At 40.7% G+C, this 19,995-nt stretch overlaps 1 protein-coding gene across 2 annotated transcripts; it reads right to left on the bottom strand.

Annotated features, from left to right (window-relative positions):
• rlf (RLF zinc finger) lies at positions 1–19,269 on the bottom strand. Of its 2 annotated transcripts, XM_053632848.1 has the most exons (8): positions 19,064–19,269; positions 12,933–13,087; positions 12,048–12,129; positions 8,263–8,398; positions 7,477–7,679; positions 5,192–5,328; positions 4,946–5,087; positions 1–4,838 (listed from the first exon to the last, which is right to left on the bottom strand). In XM_053632848.1, exons 1-8 carry the CDS (start codon positions 19,238–19,240, stop codon positions 219–221), a joined length of 5,652 nt encoding a protein of 1,883 aa, XP_053488823.1. In that variant the 5' UTR covers positions 19,241–19,269; the 3' UTR covers positions 1–218. The 2 variants fall into 2 exon arrangements, with proteins under 2 accessions (XP_053488823.1, XP_053488824.1); XM_053632849.1 differs by lacking the exon at positions 19,064–19,269 and having other exon boundaries at positions 12,048–12,165; positions 12,933–13,064.
• Between the last annotated feature and the right edge of the window lie 726 nt (positions 19,270–19,995).

The raw sequence follows: 19,995 nt of genomic DNA, 5'->3' as shown, positions 1-19,995 counted from the left end.
TTTTAATATCCAGATTTTTTAATTTTATTTGCTTTTTCTGACACAAATAAACATGTGACTGGTAAGCAATCAGGATACATCACCTTGGCAGTTTGGCAAGTAACCAAGTCGTAGTAATGATAATGGAAAAATGGAAGTATTTTGGATCACCAAAAACAAAAGAAAACAAAAACATGAAGTGAACTCTCTACACAGTCCTAAGTGGCCGTTTGCGCAGGTTATGCTTGTGTTTCAGAGGGCAGAAGATCAAGCAGGGAAGCAGATGACTTGGGTCTTTCCAGGACCACCACAGGCTTGAGGAACTGAAGCTGCTTTATTGCCTGGTCACCACAGCCCATTAACGCCCTTTCCAAGATAAAACGAAGGTTTTCGATAGAACTACGTTCGTCTGTGGAAAGCAAGGACTTGAGGGGGGACAAGTGCGACATCCGACTGTGACTGATGCCGGATCGTCTCAAATTGTTCTCCTTGACAGAGTAGGTGTGTCGGAAGGAATCGCGTCGGCGAGGAGCATCGGGTTTATAGCAGGGGTTTAAGACTGCCACTGTCCGCAGGGGGTCAAATTGAGATTTCTCTTCCTCCCCCTGTATGAATTTCAAAAAGGAGGACTCGAAATCCAATGGCTTGTAAGCCGCCATGTCAAATGCCCGTTGACCTAGATTGGGTACCATGGAATCTTTTTGAGCCAGTGGATGAGGTGCGGCAGGTAACGGCTCGGAGAGTTCAGAATTCTTCCCCCTTAGAGGATGACGTGTTAAGGACGCATTTGTGTGTATATAGATGGTAGCAGGAACACTAACTGCCCTGCTCTCTCTGCTTAAAGGCTCCAGTGATGCATTGTTGACATTTATTCTAAGGGTAGATGGTGGAGAAAGGTCAAGCGGTGGAGGGGGCACAAGAGGAGGGGCAGGAGAGTCAGTTTTTGTTCTCTCCTCCTGAGTTTGGTGCTCTCTGCCAACAAGCTTCTCTGCGTGGCCATTAGACACCCCATAAAGCACATCATCTGCACCAATCATTACACTGCAATCTGGAGGTGGATCCCTCGAGGGAGATGCTTCTTGTTCGGTTTTGATAGAATGGAGGCTCATGGGAAGGTGTGGCACCCCAGAGTTCTTAGGCTTGGCTTGATACTCCATTTTGAGGACCCCATTAGGAGCCCTGTCTGAATCTGGCAAAGCAGATACCGTTGATTTCTTCTGTATCAGTTCTTCTAGTTGCTCAGCAGTATAAAAAAGTGTGTCTTTATGTTTGTGTACAGCGACGTGAAGCATTTTGTGACACTTTAAGTAATGTCGGTGAAGGCTTCGCTTGCTAGATACCACAGAATTGCAGCTCTGTACCATGCATGGATAAGCCACTGATAAGCAGCGGTCTTGGCACATCTGCAAAGCCTCCTCAGGTGTTCGGTATGCAAACTTGGCCTTGGTTTTCTTTGGTTTAACACATTTGACATCCAGTCCCTCCTCTGAGGTTTCTTCAGTGTGTTCAACATTCTCCTCAGCTTTAAGGGAGCATCTTAAAGATGGCCTTTTGGAGCCCTTCAGAGACTGAGAATTGGACGTGATGATCAGTTTTTTTTGGCAGCCACTATTCGATCCCTCTCGCTTGTGTGTACTTTGTAGACGCACCACAAGGGGACCCGAGTTGTCATAGTGCCTGTACACATTTTTGAACTTGCAGATAGATGACGGAGCCGTGGACTTCAGTGGAGTCTGATTCTGGTGTATTTGATTGGTGTGCCGCAAAAGGCTGCTCTTCAGGTGGTAGGTCGCATTGCACTTAGGAAAGGTACACTTGAATCTCGGAATCGGCTCCTCCGATACCGGATGGCCTTTGCGGCAATGTCTGTTCAGACTGGATATATGATTAAACTGCTTATTACATCCATCATGCTTACAAGGGAAAGTCTTCTGACAACGAAGATTGGAGCGGTGGAAATGTACAACCTGTAGGTGGCGCAAAAGGTTGAACTTCTTAGCGAAGCCGGCACCACAGCCCTTATGTAAGCAACAATAGGGTTTGTCTTCGTCTGGTTTCACTTTTGTCATCAATCGTTCGCTAACCCTTCTGTTCAGTGAGGCTCCACCTGCATCCGTTTTACCCTCGGAAGTGCCTTTTTGTGATGACGAAATGGGTTTACCCCTCAACCTCTTGTGTTTGGTCATAATTTCACCATTACTTCTCTCAGTGTTGCCTTTCCATACACAATGGTCTACATTTAGAAGCCTGTTCTTCCCAGTAGACACATTCTTTTGGTCAGTATTGACCTCAATTGTCTTGAGAGCAGAAGGTGGAGAATCACCAACCTTCTTTGGAAGAGAGCACAGAGTTTGCTCTGCCATGTCCTTGCTTAGATTATGTTTCTGAAGCAAATGGGCCTTCAACTCTTTCTTTTCTTTGTAATCCCTAGGGCAAAGGTGGCATTTAAAAGGCTTAAACTTGAGTGGGTTAAAAATGTCCATCTGTTTCACCTTCTCATCAGTATAGTCATGCTTTTTGACATAATGCTGCATCAGCGCATGACTAGTAACACTTTTATAGAAGCAGCCTTCAACTTCACAAGTGAAAGGCTTGCTTATGTGCATGCTGTTTTCTGGTTTAACGCAATTAAAAGAAGGATCTTTAACCGATGTTGGTGGTGATTCTGCCTTGCAAGACGGCTGAGGCCTTAACTGCTGTTTCGGCAAATCAGCAGCTGCTTGGTGAGATCCTACCTCAATCTTGCTTGCTGTTACTTTGGTTTCCAATATAGCATTCACAGTTTTAGTACAGGTCACCTGTGGCACTTTAGACCCTGAAGAATGTGAACTATGATTGACTTTTCTAGAGGTGGTACAATTAAGACTTAGCTGATTAAGCCCTAGCACAATTTCGGTCAATGCGCCAGACAGTTCAGTTTGACTACCACTCGCTGAAGGTGTTTGATCACACGGTGCAGAATCTGTAGCCAGGTCTTGCCTAGATCCTTTTGTAGGACCTATATCTTGACCATTAAGCTCTTTCACAGGTTTAACCTTTGAGCGAGTTTCATTTTCCACGGTTTGGCATACTGTATTTTGTTTTATCAACTGGCTGGGATGGACAATTCTCAAGTGCTGTTGGATCTCTCTGGTATTACTGAACGTCCTTCCACATTTTTCCAATCCACAGGTAAATTTTTTACCATCAAAACACACAGCTACACAAGTCAGTAAACCCTTGGAGTCTTTGCTTTCCAAGTGTTGTGATGAGAGGTTGGTTTGTTCACCAATTAAACATTCGCCTTTTGATCCAAAGGATACTTTTGAGCAATCGTCGGCATCTATAACAGGCAGCAAAAGTTTCCTTCTCGCTTTCCTCTGGGCCTCGAAGTCCTTTTCTGTGAAGGAGATGCCATGGGTGTCTATGTGTTTCAGAAATTCCTGACGAGAGTAGTAAAACTTCTTACAGCCTGGGCTGGTGCAAGTGTACGCAGCATCTCGGAAGTGTTGAGCCTCATGGTGGTACAGCTGACCTAGGTCACAAAAGGAGACGCTACAACCTTTCAGTTCGCAGTGGTAGGACAGCCGAAAGCCATGTCTGTGCTTGTGCGTGATGAGTTTGTTGATCAATTCAAAACGAGCATTGCAACCTGCAACTACGCACATGTAAGGACAATCTCCGTAATGTATGAGGCGGTGCTTCTGGTTGTGATAGGCTGTTATAAATGTTCGCCGACAGAACATGCACTTCTCTCGGCGATTATTCATCTCGAAGTAATGTTTGACGTTTGGGTCTGTGTCGTCATGATCGTTCCTCAAGTGAATGCTCAAGTACTTGAAAAGTTTGAAATTTTTTGAACAGTCAGTGGCAGGGCAAACATAAACCTCGCGATCCTGTAACTTATAGTGAGTATTGATGTAATCAAATGTGATGTAATCGTCGTCATCTGCTTCCTTATTAGGCACAATGGCAGTTGGTTCCATGACATGCTCTAACACACCAGGGGATGGGTCCAAGAGTATCTCACCGGGTTCCAAGTCTTTCAAATCATCTTCACCTGTTTCCAGCTTTTGTTCGGTTTTCACCTTATTCTTAACTTTCTTCCTTTTCAGATGGTATGGAGGCATTTGGAGGTGTTTTTTGGAATGTGCCACAAACTCATCTTTGCTTCCGCATTTTTGCAGGCATACAGGACACGTCCACGTGCCGTTCTCCACGTGCTTTCTGGCATGATGACACAACCGTGACTCAGTCACCTCCTTCTGGCATATCTCGCAACGTACTTTGTACAGAAGCCATCTTTTGGATCTTTCTGAAGTCCAAAGAAGCACTTTTGAGCTTTTTCGTTGCGACGTCCCTTCATCTTTCTTGTGCTGCTCACTATTCTCTTCAGAACTGCTGCATTCTTCAGCCTCATGCTTTTCTTCTTCAACATGTTCCTCTTCTCTGTTCAGCCCAGTGGGCACACTATGGACATGTTCCTCCACAAGGCTGTCCTCTTTCTCAGGTTCCAGTCCAAGCAACTTAATACAGAAATGCTTTAAAGTCTTCCAGTCCCAGAACTCCGGGTCAAAAGGCCAGTGGGCTTTGAGTGCAAGCAGCAGTTCACACCGTAACGAATTTGGGATTATAGCATTCTCCTCATCATACTTTTGATCTGGACGTTTGTAAAGTTCCTCAAGGCCTGCGAACACCTCTGGAGAGGGGCTTAAAAGGAATTCTGTGAGCTGGCATGCTCGCAGCACCTCCAAATCATCCAGGAGGAGACAGGCCACAGTTTTGCAGACAGTGGTTTTGGTTTCTGGATACTCTTGCCTTGGAAGCTGAAGGGCTTTCACACAAAGCTCAACAGACACTGGAAGACCAAGGTGCATTACCTGGGGGAAAAAATGCGTCTTGGTTACAAATTATCAGTTGCACCACTCGACTGTTTAAAGCTGATAAACAAAATAGAAAACCCGCAAGTAAAGGAACAATTCTTCACCTCAGTTTGAATTACTCGAATAAGGAACAGCAGATGGTGGACAGTCTTTGCTATAGCCCCAAACTGGAGGCAGCGTTCAAGGAACGATTCAACAGAACCATCAAGCCTCCTCTGCAGCTTACTCCAAAACAGTGTCAACTCCCTGGAAAAAAGATAAAACCCAGATTTCATCCATCTACACAATCTTCAAGTTCAACTTTCAAGATGAAGAGAATATTTGTGCAGCTCAAAAGTATTAAGACACACCAGGAGCAGTACAGGCTTCCTTTCTGCAGCTGCTGCGTCAAGTACGTTGTGCAAAGGATGAAGGCTGTGTTTTCATCACCTTCCGTCTCCATATTGCAAATGATGTCCAAAACATCCTTGCCATCCAGTCCGGAAATCTAACCAGGACAAGACAAGTGTATTACAATACAGCAAACAAGTGTAGCATAACACACTGCCCTGCAAGAGACCTTGCTAAACTGCAGTTTATGAAATTACACCCACTCAAAGCTATTTCTGTCTTTACAAATGTACTGCTGAATATGACACTACTTTTACTAATTAAGTTGTCCAGGATCACTTAACAAGCCCTTCAACTATTTTGTTCCCTCTCCTACATGCAGCTCTTACAGCGGCACGATCCGGACAACAAACTCATGAAATTAAGTTACTGTGATGTTTACTAAGATTCACTAAATAACCACAAGTACTTTATGATGTCTCACTGGATGTAAAAGACCTCAAAAGTAATGTTTTTTTCTATTTAAAAAAATAAAATAAAATTAACAACACAACAGAACACAAACAATAAGATACATAATGCAAAATTACACTTTTTATGCATCCTGAACAAATATTTATACATTTTTAAATAGCTGCTGTTATGTATTAGTTTAATATTACGCCTGCGTTTCACTATTGGGCATCAACATCTTCACAGGGGAATATTATTTTTGTCATTTATTTAAACCCCACCAACACGTAGTTAGACCAAATCTAAGTGTGCAATCAAATAGGAGTAGGCCAGGTTTTCATTTCATAGTTAGATACTGTATATAATTGTGTACACTGCTGTAAAAAAAAAAAAAAAAAAAAAAAAGCATTTGCCCCAATCACTCTCATACTAAACAGTTTTAGATCTTCAAATGAAATACAACATGAAACAAAGGCAACCCGAGTAAACACACAATACAGTTTTTTAATTATTAATGTGATTTATTGAAGCAAAAATGTTATCCAATACCAACTGGGCATGTGTGAAAATGGATTTTCCCCCGTACTTACTAATTCCCCAAATCTATGAAATTGCATTCATAATGGGGTTCAGCTGGACTAGACACAGCCTGATTACAGGCCTGATTACTGCAAACCCTGTTCAATCAAATCAACACTTAAATAGAAATTTTTTCAACACCATGAAGTTGGTTAAAAGGTCTTACTAAAAAGTCTGGGAAGATTCCAAAGAATCACAGTGAGAGCCATTATCTCCAAATGGAAAAAAAAACTCGCCATCGTAATACACCATCTCAGAAGTGGCCAACCTTCCAAAATTCCTCCAAGAGCACAGCAACTACACATCCAGGAAGTCACAAAATAGCCACAGACAACATGAAAGGACCAATAGGCCTCTCTTGCATCAATAAATGTCACTGTTCATGACTCCACCATCAGAAAGACACTGGGCAAAAATGGTATCCATGGAAGAGTGGCGAGGTGAAAACCACTGCTGACCCAGAAGAACATTAAGGCTCGTCTGAAGTTTGCAAAAACACACCTTGATGATCCTCAAACATTTTGGGAGAATGTTCTGTGGATTGATGAGTCGAAAGCTTGGAAGACAGGAGAAAAGAACAGCATACCTACGGTCAAGCATGGTGGTGGAAGTGTGATGGTGTGGGGATGCTTTGCTGCTTCACGGACTGGGCAACTTGCAATAATTGAGGGAAACATGAATTCTGCTCTCTACCAGAAAATCCTAAAGGAGAATGTCCGGTCTTCAGTCCGTAAGTTGAAACTCAACCGCAACTGGATTATGCAGCAACACAATGATCCAAAGCATATAGGAGTAAGTCCTAGAAGTAAGTGAAGGACTGATCTCCAGTTATCAGAAGCATTTGGTTGCAGTTACTGCTGCCAAAGGTAGCACAACCAGATTTTAATGGGGCAATTAGTTGTTTTTCACATTGGTGACAGGTGTTTAACTTTTTTTGCTTAAAAAAAAAATGCCTTTGTTTTATGTTATATTTCATTTGAAGACCTAGAACTATTTAGTTAGTGAGATGTGCACAAAAACAGAAGCAAATATTTTTTCACAACACTGTATGTGAAATAAAAATCTTGATCTCAAATGACTTTCCACTCGATATGACATAAGTGTTGCACCCCCTACAAGGTGCACCTCTTTTCGAATTCAGCCACAGGAAAATAATGCCACAGAACAACGTCATTATTTTACCTTTAACTTTTAAGCTATTCTATTAGGGCAGCCAATCACAATGTTTTCATGGCAGAAACTTTCATATATACGAAGGGACAGAGTTAAATACCTCCAGAATGGCCTCCTCACTGGGCAGCTGCTGACAGAGCTGTGTGACATAAGTTTGACGAAAGGTGGCCTGATTAGGCAACAAGCTGCAGTTGCCACAGGCTTTAGTGAGGATCAGAGCCTTCTCAACTTCACCTACTTTCTCCAGATGCTTGATCCTCATCTCCAAAAAGTCCCCTCCCTCCAGACCCAGGTACGCATTTACTGTTGGGACGTTAAACAGATTAATATCAGTTCGCCACATGGCCAAAAGAAAGAGGAAGAGTGATGTACTTTGTTTTGATGTCTATGTACATAGGCATAAAAACAAAAATCTTTTTATTGATAAATCTCAGAACACAATTTCAAATAAAAATTAAATTAAAATATTATTCTACACATTTAAGTAATGAGCCTAACATTTAAATGACTGGTTTATGTTCATTAAATAAACCTGTACTGAAGGGGCCCACAGAGGTATAGATATATATATTTTTTTTTTTAACAGTTAAAGTGGTCCCTGGCTTCAAAACATTCGAGGAGAAAAAAAAAAAAAAGGCATCTACTTATTTACACCAGCATTTCACAAAATGACCCATCAGCATATAAATGTAACGGTTAATATTTTAAGATATAAACATTAACCAGACACAGCCCTTTATTTGACACCACAAAGTTCTCAAACCAAGATCTCCCCAGAGAATTTTTCTCAGTCTTGACTAACAGCTTATGAAGTGAATCAGGTGTGAAACACTAAGCTACACACTGCAGCTGTAAGTATAAGACAAGGAAATACTAAGCTGCTGACATTCATCAACATCTGTGGGCTGCTTGGTGAGAAGGGTGATGAGGGCAGGGTTACTCCATGCCCCGCCCTCTCCAGTGATCTGTACCAGCGCCTGCAGGTCTGTGCTCCCATACTCCAGCATAGCTTCATGCGCCGCCTGCAGAGACACACATTGAATTCTCAAATTTATATTCAACCAAAGGCACCAGAGCGGCCTCTCCAGATTAGACCGTAGCCTTCTGCTGACTAAATAAAACTCAGCTGACACCATCATGACTGATCAACTCATTCATCCAGATACATGTTAATAATGTGTTATTAAAATTTATTACGCTGCATACACCTAATAAAACTAGTGACTTTGGTCAGGCGTCATGTGGTAATGCTAGTAGTATCATTTAAGCCTTATAAGACAGAAGGTCATTTTTTTTTAAAATAATTTTTAAAAAAGTGTAGAATGTGTCACACAGTAACGCAACTGCCGTCAAAAAGGTTGCATCGTTCTCCAACTACAAAGTGATAACATACATACACAAATCCGAGGAGACAGACCTGGAGTTCATCTAGCAATGTGTGACCAAACTGCTCGATAAGAGACTACAAGTGTATAGCAACAGAGTTTTTCTTGGCCTTGTCGCTTCTTGTTTGCTCAATCCAAATCAATCTATTGTTAAAAACACCATAAAGTTCAACTGAATCGCTATATGTTTTCAGCAAAATGGTGGGCTATTTGGAGATCATTTAGTTTTCATCTAGGAGAAGGGTCATTGTCAAACCATCAACAAAACGAACAATTCATCATACACATCAGGACAATGTCCTGCAGAAAAGCACTGAAGGTCGGTCCTATTCAAGTTACACGCTTCAGTTGTTCATGGAATACTGAAGGGGTTTCTCTTTTGCTTTTTATATTACAGGCAAGTTCTGGCACATCTTGCAGTATTGAAGTACCATATCACACCCCCAACACTTCTCAGCTCATGCAGATCTGCTGTTACAGCTGCAGGATACTTTGGCCTCTTCAACCTACACTGGCCCTGCTAGCTCACAAATATAAACTATGAACTTAATTAAGCTATCTGACTTGTCTTTTGGAGAAATAACATAGCAGAACTCACATAGACTGGATTCAGATGAAGCAGGTTTATTTAGCAGACAGCAAACACGAACTGATCCCAGGCTTGCACCAAAGTACCATCGGTTACAATGCTCTTTATATACACATTTCAGGCATGGTACAAAATTCCCTTTTGGGTATGTCCTTATGACAATCTTCCACACGTGTCCCAGTTACATAATTTCCCATTATTTCTAACAGGCCCCAAGTTTTTTCCAGTTAATGCAGCTGTGGATTTCCCTTTATCTTTTTCTTGGTCTACTTCTCCCTCCCACAAACGTCACCGTTTGAGTCATTACACTAAAGGGCCTTTATGTTTTTTCTACCATTTTGCTTACTCCTTATTTTGTAAATATGGACAGATAGATAAATTAATTGATCGATGGATGGATGGTAATTGACCCATTTATGTCAACAAATGTCCACCCCTACAGTGAGGGAAAAAAGTATTTGATCCCCTGCTGATTTTGTACGTTTGCCCACTGACAAAGAAATGATCAGTCTATAATTTTAATGGTAGTTGTATTTGAACAGTGAGAGACAGAATAACAACAAAAAAATACAGAAAAACGCATGTCAAAAATTTTATAAATTAATTTGCATTTTAATGAGGGAAAAAAGTATTTGACCCCCTCTCAATCAGAAAGATTTCTGGCTCCCAGGTGTCTTTTATACAGGTAACGAGCTGAGATTAGGAGCACACTCTTAAAGGGAGTGCTCCTAATATCAGTTTGTTACCTGTATAAAAGACACCTGTCCACAGAAGCAATCAATCAGTCATATTCCAAACTCTCCACCATGGCCAAGACCAAAGAGCTCTCCAAGGATGTCAGGGACAAGACTGTAGACCTACACAAGTCTGGAATGGGCTACAAGACCATTGCCAAGCAGCTTAGTGAGAAGGGGACAACAGTTGGTGCGATTATTCGCAAATGGAAGAAGCACAAAAGAACTGTCAATCTCCCTCGGCCTGGGGCTCCATGCAAGATCTCACCTCGTGGAGTTGCATTGATCATGAGAACAGTGAGGAATCGGCCCAGAACTACACGGGAGGATCTTGTCAATGATCTCAAGGCAGCTGGGACCATAGTCACCAAGAAAACAATTGGTAACACACTACGCCGTGAAGGACTGAAATCCTGCAGCGCGCGCAAGGTCCGCTGCTCAAGAAAACACATATACATCCCCGTCTGAAGTTTGCCAATGAACATCTGAATGATTCTGAGGACAACTGGGTGAAAGCATTGAGGTCAGATGAGACCAAAATGGAGCTCTTTGGCATCAACTCAACTCGCCGTGTTTGGAGGAGGAGGAATGCTGCCTATGACCCCTGGAACACCATCCCCACCGTCAAACATGGAGGTAGAAACATTATGCTTTGGGGGTTTTTTTCTGCTAAGGGGACAGGACAACTTCACCGCATCAAAGGGACGATGGACGGGGCCATGTACCGTCAAATCTTGGGTGAAAACCTCCTTCCCTCAGACAGGGCATTGAAAATGGGTCGTGGATGGATATTCCAGCATGACAATGACCCAAAACACATGGCCAAGGCAACAAAGGAGTGGCTCAAGAAGAAGCACATTAAGGTTCTGGAGTGGCCTAGCCAGTCTCCAGACCTTAATCCCATAGAAAATCTGTGGAGGGAGCTGAAGGTTCGAGTTGCCAAACGTCAGCCTCGAAACCTTAATGATTTGGAGAAGATCTGCAAAGAGGAGTGGGACAAAATCCCTCCTGAGATGTGTGCAAACCTGGTGGCCAACTACAAGAAACGTCTGACCTCTGTGATTGCCAACAAGGGTTTTTAAACCAAGTACTAAGTCATGTTTTGCAGAGGGGTCAAATACTTATTTCCCTCATTAAAATGCAAATCAATTTATAACATTTTTGATGTGCGTTTTTCTGGATTTTTTTGTTGTTATTCTGTCTCTCACTGTTCAAATAAATCTACCATTAAAGTTATAGACTGATCATTTCTTTGTCAGTGGGTAAACATACAAAATCAGCAGGGGATCAAATACTTTTTTCCCTCACTGTACATCTCTCTTTTGCTGAGTGAGTGAGTTTCTTCCTTATCTATTCCTGTGCAGTGTACTCATGGCCTCTCATGTACACACACCCCGGCCGTGCCTGGGGTCCCCTTGAATGCACATATATCGACCTACACACACACACAGAATGCACAAACCTGTTCACTTCAACACTGAATTTCAGGAGTTTTTACATGTCGGATGAGGTTTAAAATTTTTATATTTTATTACTCTGAATTTCAACATAACTTTCCTACATAATCTCCAACACAGTCAAATGGTTGAATATCTTTTTCTTCTTAAATCGCTGGAACAGTGTTTAAGAGAAATGAAAGCTGCATTAAGAATTTTAATTTCTGCCTTTAGAATAACAGTACATGAACTTAAAGACTGAAAATCAACATGTGGTTTAGTAATCTTGTAAAACACACAGAGTAAGAAATATTATTCCTGTGCGCAAGTTACTGTCAGAAAGAACAGACTTTCTAAACAGATATGAAAGGAAGAAAAAAAAACAAACAAGCATTTCTCTCCCAGACAGACATTCTCCTTTAACTTCCGCATTTTCAGTTTAGGTTTCAATATTATTTATACGCCCTCTTCTTGAGCAGTTTTGTAAAGGGGGTAAAAAAGGCAATGCAGTGAGGGTCACATCTCACCTGAACAGAGCCGTGAAACTGCAGCCAGGCTTCAAGTGGGATCTCATTGTGAGGCACGGACAAAAGCAGCTCAAAGCAGCTCCTAATTAAAGCAGAACAGAGCAGCATTTAGGCAATGCTGGTGAAAAAACAAATAGTCAGTAAGAGAGAAAAGAAAGATGAGGTGAATTTTAAGATGACCTCAGACACTTTGGTTAGGGCTGACTGTAAAAGATTCAAGTGAATTCATGCGAGAAACTCAATTCATTATTAAAAAAAAGAAGAAGAAAAAAAAGAAAATTTAAATGTAAAGGTTTCGATATCGATAATGTGATAAACTCTCACAATACACCGAGACATTGCAAGTAACACAAAACATCTTTAAAACATTAACAAAAATGATTGAATTATAGAATTTGTACGATTGTTATATATATATTTTATTTAAAATAGTAAAATTATTTAATTTTGCGGGCATTACATAATTTATGCTACACTACCGCTTTGCTGGCAAACCTATATATCGTGACTTAATAAAGTATCGCGACACACAGTATTTACCTAATATTAGCAACACCTATTAGCATTTCTGCCTGAACTACTCTTCATGTCTGCAAAAAAAAATATTTAGCGAGGCAGGGAAAAAAAAATAAAGCAATATTGATATCATTTTGTCATATTGCTCAACCGTAGTGCTGACTGTGTGACTGGAAGAATAAGAAAGGGGGAAAAAAAGATAGTGAAAGAAAGAAATCATATCCACAAGCTCCACAATTATGCTGTGATGTTTTAGCATCAGCTGATTGAGGCGGTATAACATAACTGACTCCATCCCTCCTTAAGATGATCCACGGTCAGAGCCCTGATATCGATCTGGTGCTGAAGTTCTCTGAAAGCAGTACTTACAGCGCAAGTCTCTTGAGTACGAGGGCCACGCTGGACGAATTGGCCGTCAAGTGTGGCCTCGCTGACGCAAAGCAGTTGATGGAGAGACAGTAGACCTCCAGCAGTGTGAGTCCGTGCTCTACAGAGTTCCTGCTCCCGGCGTAGTGCATGAGAGCCTGCGGAGAACAGAAAATCGTTTGTTCATTATTCAGCCAAATAAATGCTCATGGTCCTTAATGTAAACCTACAGGCTTTTCTATTCATAGTGAGAACCCATGGGCATTAACTGCAATCATTTCTTTGCTTCTTCAATTAATCAAACATTTAAATGTAACGAAGGAGAATTTGCTAATTGGTTAATGATGCATTAATTCATAGACTCCCTATTCGTGCGTTATATTCATAGTGTAATTGTGTTCATTTCAGCAAGGAGCACTATTATATTGTTCAAGAGTGTTAGGAATAAAGACTGTACAACTTGGACGACTGTTTTCTGTCTATTTGAATTGCTAAAGTGTCTCTAAATGATATGCAAGTAGAGAAGTATGACCGAGCTCGCCGTTATACGAAAATAATCCGTGATAAGTGGTGTGACACGACCCAATGTAAAGTATCATTACGGTTACCATCCTGAAGTTGATTATTTTCCAATAACTGAACATCCCAAACAGTTTTATTCCTCTTAAACCACAGCTCTACCATTTGTTTATAATATCAATGCTGAAAAACAAGTTAGTTCCAGTTATTACTTATGGTCTATAATCTCTAAACAGTCAGTACCTCATCAGACTCTTTCTTTCTCGAAGTAAGGTACTAAAAAAAAAAAATGCAGCTTTTCATGATACTGAGATATTGCAAAGCCCACTTTACCTCTGACTGTTACAAAGCACCGACAATACATCATTCTTCCAAAAAAAAGCACATATAATAAAAACCCTGTGATTAACCTGGTAGCCAAAACTACGGTCAGATCTGATGATGTAGAAAATTAATCGACACCTTCAGACCAGTCAGTAAAGAGAATCCAACAGTGCTTGCGGTACAATCTGTGAATCTTAGTTTCAGAAATAAACGAAAGAACTGTGTTGATCATTTATTAAAGATGACTGTGCAGCTGTACTGGAAATGAATTTAACATAATAGCCCAAAATAATCGAGCAGGAGTTACAATAACTGTGTGTCAGAAAATCAAGAAACCACACTTCCTCTACTGTCAAGTTGCAACACACACTAACGCGATTTACAAATGTGAAATTTATACATTTCCGCAAAGCTGCTCCGTGACAACGTCTACTGTTAAAAGCACTACGCAAATAAAATGCATTGAATTTGCACAGGCAGAGTCTAATAAAGCACAGTATAGTGCAACATCCAGGTAGTGTCTTCAGAGGTGGCAGAAGTGTGTGCATTTCACAAATCTATAAATCCAACTATCGGCTAGTTATTTATTTACACACATACATACATTTTTTTTAAAAACATTCTGATTAAATTTGAGATATTTTAGTTGAATTGTACTTGCTGTAATTTGGCTTGTTGATATTCTGCCACCAAGCCAGGTCGATCCCATTCTGCTACACGACGGCCATTTGATTATTTGCATGCGGTTTAAATAGGACTCATTCACCGTACACTTTAAACACAGTCACCCATAAGGAGCCATATTTAGCACTCTTAACAATGACCTATTATCACATTGTTCATCACTGTACAGAAGACACCCTGTTTTAACACTGAGCAGCTAATGTGCTGCCAAACTCAGGAGAGACTACGTGTGAGGAAATCCCTGATCAACCATTCACCTAGAACCATCTGCTCCGTGGTACACTGATTGGACCTTCGGGATCACAGCAGATGTACCTTGGGTAACAGTGCGATTTCCCCCTGGCCCTTAAACACTCTGTCTCGCTCTTACTTAGACACACACACACACACACACACACACACACACACACACACACACAGAGAGAATCCCCTTAACCTAGATGCTGGTAATAAAGAACAAATTGTGGTGCTGGGTTTAACCTTCAAGGATATTCTTCAAAAATTTATAACAACCCTGAGCAGAGATATCCAAGAAATGGTAGTTTCAATAATGATGTATAAAATAATAAAATTAAATAAATGATGGACTTACCAGTATGTTGTACTTAAAAACACATCACATTGCACTATTAAAGAGATTGGCGGATCTCCAGGCATCTACTTCAAGGTAGCTTCGTGGACCACACTTGTTACGATCACGTGTATAAATACAATGCCGGTCTAAACAGGGAAGCCCTTATATTACTATAAAAAACAGGTATGATTCTCTCAAACATTACACCGTCCTTTAAGTAAAATAAATAAATAAACACATTTACTAACAGGAGAATCAACTGTCAATATTAGGGTTAGTTGACCCTGAGAAATGAACACTGTAAGGCGTGAGTGGAGAAAATAGAAGACAGTTCTATAATACATATGTTTAATGAGTTGAGTCTTAGTCATTTATTTAAGGTCTATTTAGGCCTAATTAAGAACTAAACCATTGGGAGTTTGGGGGCTTTTTGGCTGTTTTTGTATCACAAAAAAAAATACAGGCAACGCAACCCCCCACCCCCTCCCTTTTTCTTCTTTAAACTTAAACCATACAACATCAACACATTAAATCATAAAAACACACAAACAAAAAATTTGACTTAAAGACTGAACTGCGGATACCAACTTTCCCCCCCATGCCTGTTTATACTCAATACAAAACGGCAAAGATATTCCAACAAATGCAACGACTGTCCTGTCACCCTAACAAACATTTTTCTATCAAATTTAACGGATTATATCTCCATTTCTACATTTTATTTCCACTTCTACCTTGTCTACCAACACTAAGTAAAAATTTTTTTACATTTTTTTATTAAAATACTGTAGTGTCAAGCCAGCACGTTGGAAAGAAGTTGGCTGTATTGCTTTAAAATTATGTAATGTTTTTGTGTCGGAAAACAACATCCTAACTGCTGTGTGTTAAAGAGTAAGGATGAAATCAAATTATTCCAAGCGGAGTTTATTTGTTAATCAAACATGCTAAATTGTTAATACCGAGCATCCCGATAGTACCGTGCCAATTTATCGCAATGGATGTTATACCGTCACCATACCTGGCACTAGTCAGGAAGCATGCACGTATTTCATCTTGATGCAGGTTTCTGATCCTCTTTATGGTACAGCACAAATCTCTTACTGAGCCAGATTAGATGTAAATGAGTGACATTTGCACAATGAAAAGCAGCAGGTGGGGTGCATCAGGTTGTAATCTCAGTGGGTCTGTCCTACAGAGACACCCGTGAAGAGAGACAGGGACTCGTGAGGAAGACATGGCGTCTGGTGAAAAAGCCACCAATCGGGACATCAGAACATACATCACACAGAAATTACTGGTCAGCGCTGCAGAGTTTGTTTTCTAAAATCTCACAATGCAAGAACAGCATCCGCTCACTGCAGTTAGTCTCCTCAAATTCCTCACACACTCAGTAATGTATACTATATCCTGAATTCCCCTTAAACTTTTCTGCTCATGATTACAACTCTTCCTATACTTCCTGGAGGTGGTACAATTTCCCTGCTTATCGCATACCCATCTGCACTGTGTTATATATATATATATTTCTAACTTATTCTATCCATTATCTATTCATGTTTATCCAGTATTTCCTCTTGCTGCTTTTAAGAACATAACACCATTATTTACATGGACGACAATAATCAGATATTAACCCGATTAAGACGATACTCTGATTAAGAAACTAGCATGTAAACAGTGATTATTGATGACCTTAATCTGATTAAAGTCATACTCGAAGTAAACACAAATGGAATTAAGACGTGTGGAGTATTCCTGTTTTTGTCGCGTTATCGACGTGCGTTACAGACATGTACACACCTTAATCACACTATTAATGTCGTGTGGGAGTTTTCACCGCGTTTTGCGACAGGACATGTACACACACACACGGCAGTGCTCACCCGTTTGACAGCAAACAAGAGAGCACGGCTGCGTCCGAAACCGCGTACTTACCTACTACAGTATATGGTAGGAGAAATACATGCATCTCAGCTACTATATAGTAGGTAAGTACGCAGTTTCGGACACGGCCCTAGGTCCAATCGGTCGTCTATTTGCACGTACAGTACGAGAGATAATTAAATGCACTTGAAGCTTCCACAAAATTAAAAATGAAACACCCAAATCTGTATACGGTACCATAACGAAGACGAACTGTATGTTGATACGTGAAATTCTGGAGGGAATGTCGGACGGCGTGGGGATGTGATGACGTGTGCCGTTATTCGATCTATGTTCTATAACATGTAAAACTGGTACATGAAAGGAATATTCTAAAGGCGACTCATCCAAACACCTTAATCAGAATATCGTCTTATAAAGTCAATAATTAGATTACTGCTATCCATGTAAACGTAGTCAGTCAACGTCAGACGTAATTTCATAGTTGGAACAGTATTCATAATTTCACACTTTTGATGAGGTTTAAGAGTTCATGATCCACTTTTAGTCATCTAACACAAATCTACTAAATGACTAAACATCTTTTTACACACTTTATTCTTAGGGACTTAACATTATTACTCAAGTGGATTTTTTTCCCCTGCATTAGCGTTTAAAGCAATACAGAGCAAGAGGGGAAAAAAAGGTATTTAACTGTATTTTAAGTGCAAGAACATGTCATGTTATTGCCACTTGCTTGCAGCTGTATTTCAGTCATGCAGAAATTTTCCTGTAGTGTGCCAAAACTCTGACAGGAAACCACATATCTGTGGCTTTTTCAAAAAAATTATTCTTTTTTTCCCCCCTTTTCTTGTCCAAGGTGCACACCAGGAACGTTTGAAATCCATCTGAAATATGTCTACTTGATCAAAAAAATAATGGTCAAAAACGTACGCCTGTGTATCGTTTGTAACTCACAGGATAATATTAATAATTCCCCGAAACGGCTACTAGTTACTTTCATCCATGCATGTCTCCTGAAACATCACATACACCATCAGGTGCACAAAAACAGAAAAAGCAAAGGAGGACCGAGGAGGAAATGTAGCTTTTAAAGCAAAATTAAAGTATCATAATAAGAGTTAAAATCTGATTATACAGGATACTAGCACTACTTACATTTCAAAAGTGTGTTTCTCTTTAGGAGTTGTTCTTAAATAGTCTGTCCCAAGCCTGGCCTACATAAACAGGATTTAAAGGAAACTGTTGCACCTTAGGATCACATCATGTTCAACAAGATTAAAAGGTTCATTGTTTTGTTCAATGCATGACTGGAAACATTATAATCCCCAAACATAAACATACTACAACTCCATATCTACAATGCACAAAAACAGTTTCTCTTGGCGCAGTTGCTGGCTCCCAAAAAAGAGGAAACTTCTGTGTAAATTTTAACAAGACCAACGTAAAGACATGAGCTATAGCTTGGCTTGCTACGTGACTAAACACACACACACTTGCCTTAGTGAACTTTGGAAAGTTGTACCTGCATCAAGCAAAGAGATGGAAATAAAATAAAATAGCAAAAACGACAACACATGATCATGGCTATAATTTGACGGGGTGCACAGAGTAAAAACACACAGTCGCCCCACCCCACACTGACCAACTGGTCCCCAATGTGTATTTATATAAATATATAAAATAGGATATATTTGACATCTAAAGCCTCTATGATTGACGTTGAAAGACATTCCATAATTATGTGGGAAGGTCAAATAAAATGCATAATATTCAAATAAATAAATAAAGTCAGGAACTGACACTATAAACTGTGGGCCAATCTATATGGCACGCTGGATCCTTAAATTGTAGTTGTCCGGGGGGGGGGGGGGTGTGAGGGTCTTCAAAACTACAGCGATAACTATTATTAAATAATAAACCGACCTGCAACTGGAGCCACAGTACAAATTAGCAACACGAATAGCTAAAAATAAAAGAAGAAAGATGGAAAAAAAACACACTGAAATAAAACCTACATTTGGTTCCCTTGAAGCTACATAGTTTAGCTTGCTAGTAGCGTTTAGCTAACATTAGCCCTGTAGCTACTGTGTGTGAAACAATTCGCCGTTTCACTGCGTCGTGTTTTTTGTTTTGCTTTTTTCTTTACCTGACAGAAGTTGTCGCAGTACTCGGTGGACGAGGCCTCCGAGATGTCCCGCTGTCTCAGGGCGGCCTCGAGGTGCTGCAGCGTCGCCTGCAAACTCTCCATGGCATAAAACGTGTCCTCATCCGCCCAGCCTTGGCCACTCCGCTCCAAATCCCCGTCCGTGTTCTCGTCCGCCATCTTCACTCCTGGCCCCTGCGCGTACGCATTCAGCGCGGTCACGTGATCACAGCCAACCGTAGGATCGACTTAGATGTGGGGGAGACCTCGGAATGGGAGGGGTCGAACTGCGTCCAATCAGATAAGGGGGTCCTCAGGGACCAATAGGAAAGCACGCACAGTTACACCCCTGGCGTTTGGATGTTAGGACACGCCCGTGGCGTGGGGGCGGGGGAGGAGGAGGAGGATGAGGAGGAAGAGGGGGGACGCAACCCCCTCAAACGCAGTTTCCTTGCTTTAGAACGGGGAACAGAAATACACCTGGCCTATTTGATATATCTATTTTATCAGTAAACCAACTGTAGTTTACATGCTTCAATTTTTTTTTTTTACATCTCCAGAAAACCAATAAAAACCTTGTTGCACCCTTGTAGCAAGTTCATAAGACATTCTGTTTTACTTTCAATGCATAATCCCAAACCCTAAAAACACATACAGTCACTTGCCTCTTTAATAGGAATACATGTAAGCTTGCTTATTTATGCAATTATCCAATGAGCCAGTCATGCAGCAGCAGGACAATGCACAGGTACAAGATTCAACAGTTTATTGTTATATTAACAGTAAAATGGACAGTAACACTGTACTGTTCAGTGAAATTCTTACTCTGCATATCTGTACAGATAGTGTTATAAAATGCACTGTGGTTTTAGAATGTGATTATATGCAACATGTAGAATATCAAATATAATACAAGTACTAATGTGAGGAAGGTA

This window comes from Ictalurus furcatus, chromosome 9 (genome assembly GCF_023375685.1).
Source record: "Ictalurus furcatus strain D&B chromosome 9, Billie_1.0, whole genome shotgun sequence".
In the NCBI taxonomy this organism is placed as follows: domain Eukaryota; kingdom Metazoa; phylum Chordata; class Actinopteri; order Siluriformes; family Ictaluridae; genus Ictalurus; species Ictalurus furcatus.
Note: the sequence above shows the minus strand (reverse complement) of the source record. Positions and strands in the feature narration are given on the sequence as shown.

What these genes read in the sequence shown, in the direction of transcription:
- rlf (XM_053632848.1), bottom strand. Translation starts at nt 19,240, where the DNA reads ATGGCGGACGAGAACACGGACGGGGATTTGGAGCGGAGTGGCCAAGGC. An exon ending in AGTTTCACGGCTCTGTTCAG is followed by an intron (nt 8,399 to 12,047) that starts GTGAGATGTGAC and finishes GTGTCTCTGCAG; the next exon opens with GCGGCGCATGAAGCTATGCT. An exon ending in GGAAGCCTGTACTGCTCCTG is followed by an intron (nt 5,088 to 5,191) that starts GTGTGTCTTAAT and finishes TCTTTTTTCCAG; the next exon opens with GGAGTTGACACTGTTTTGGA.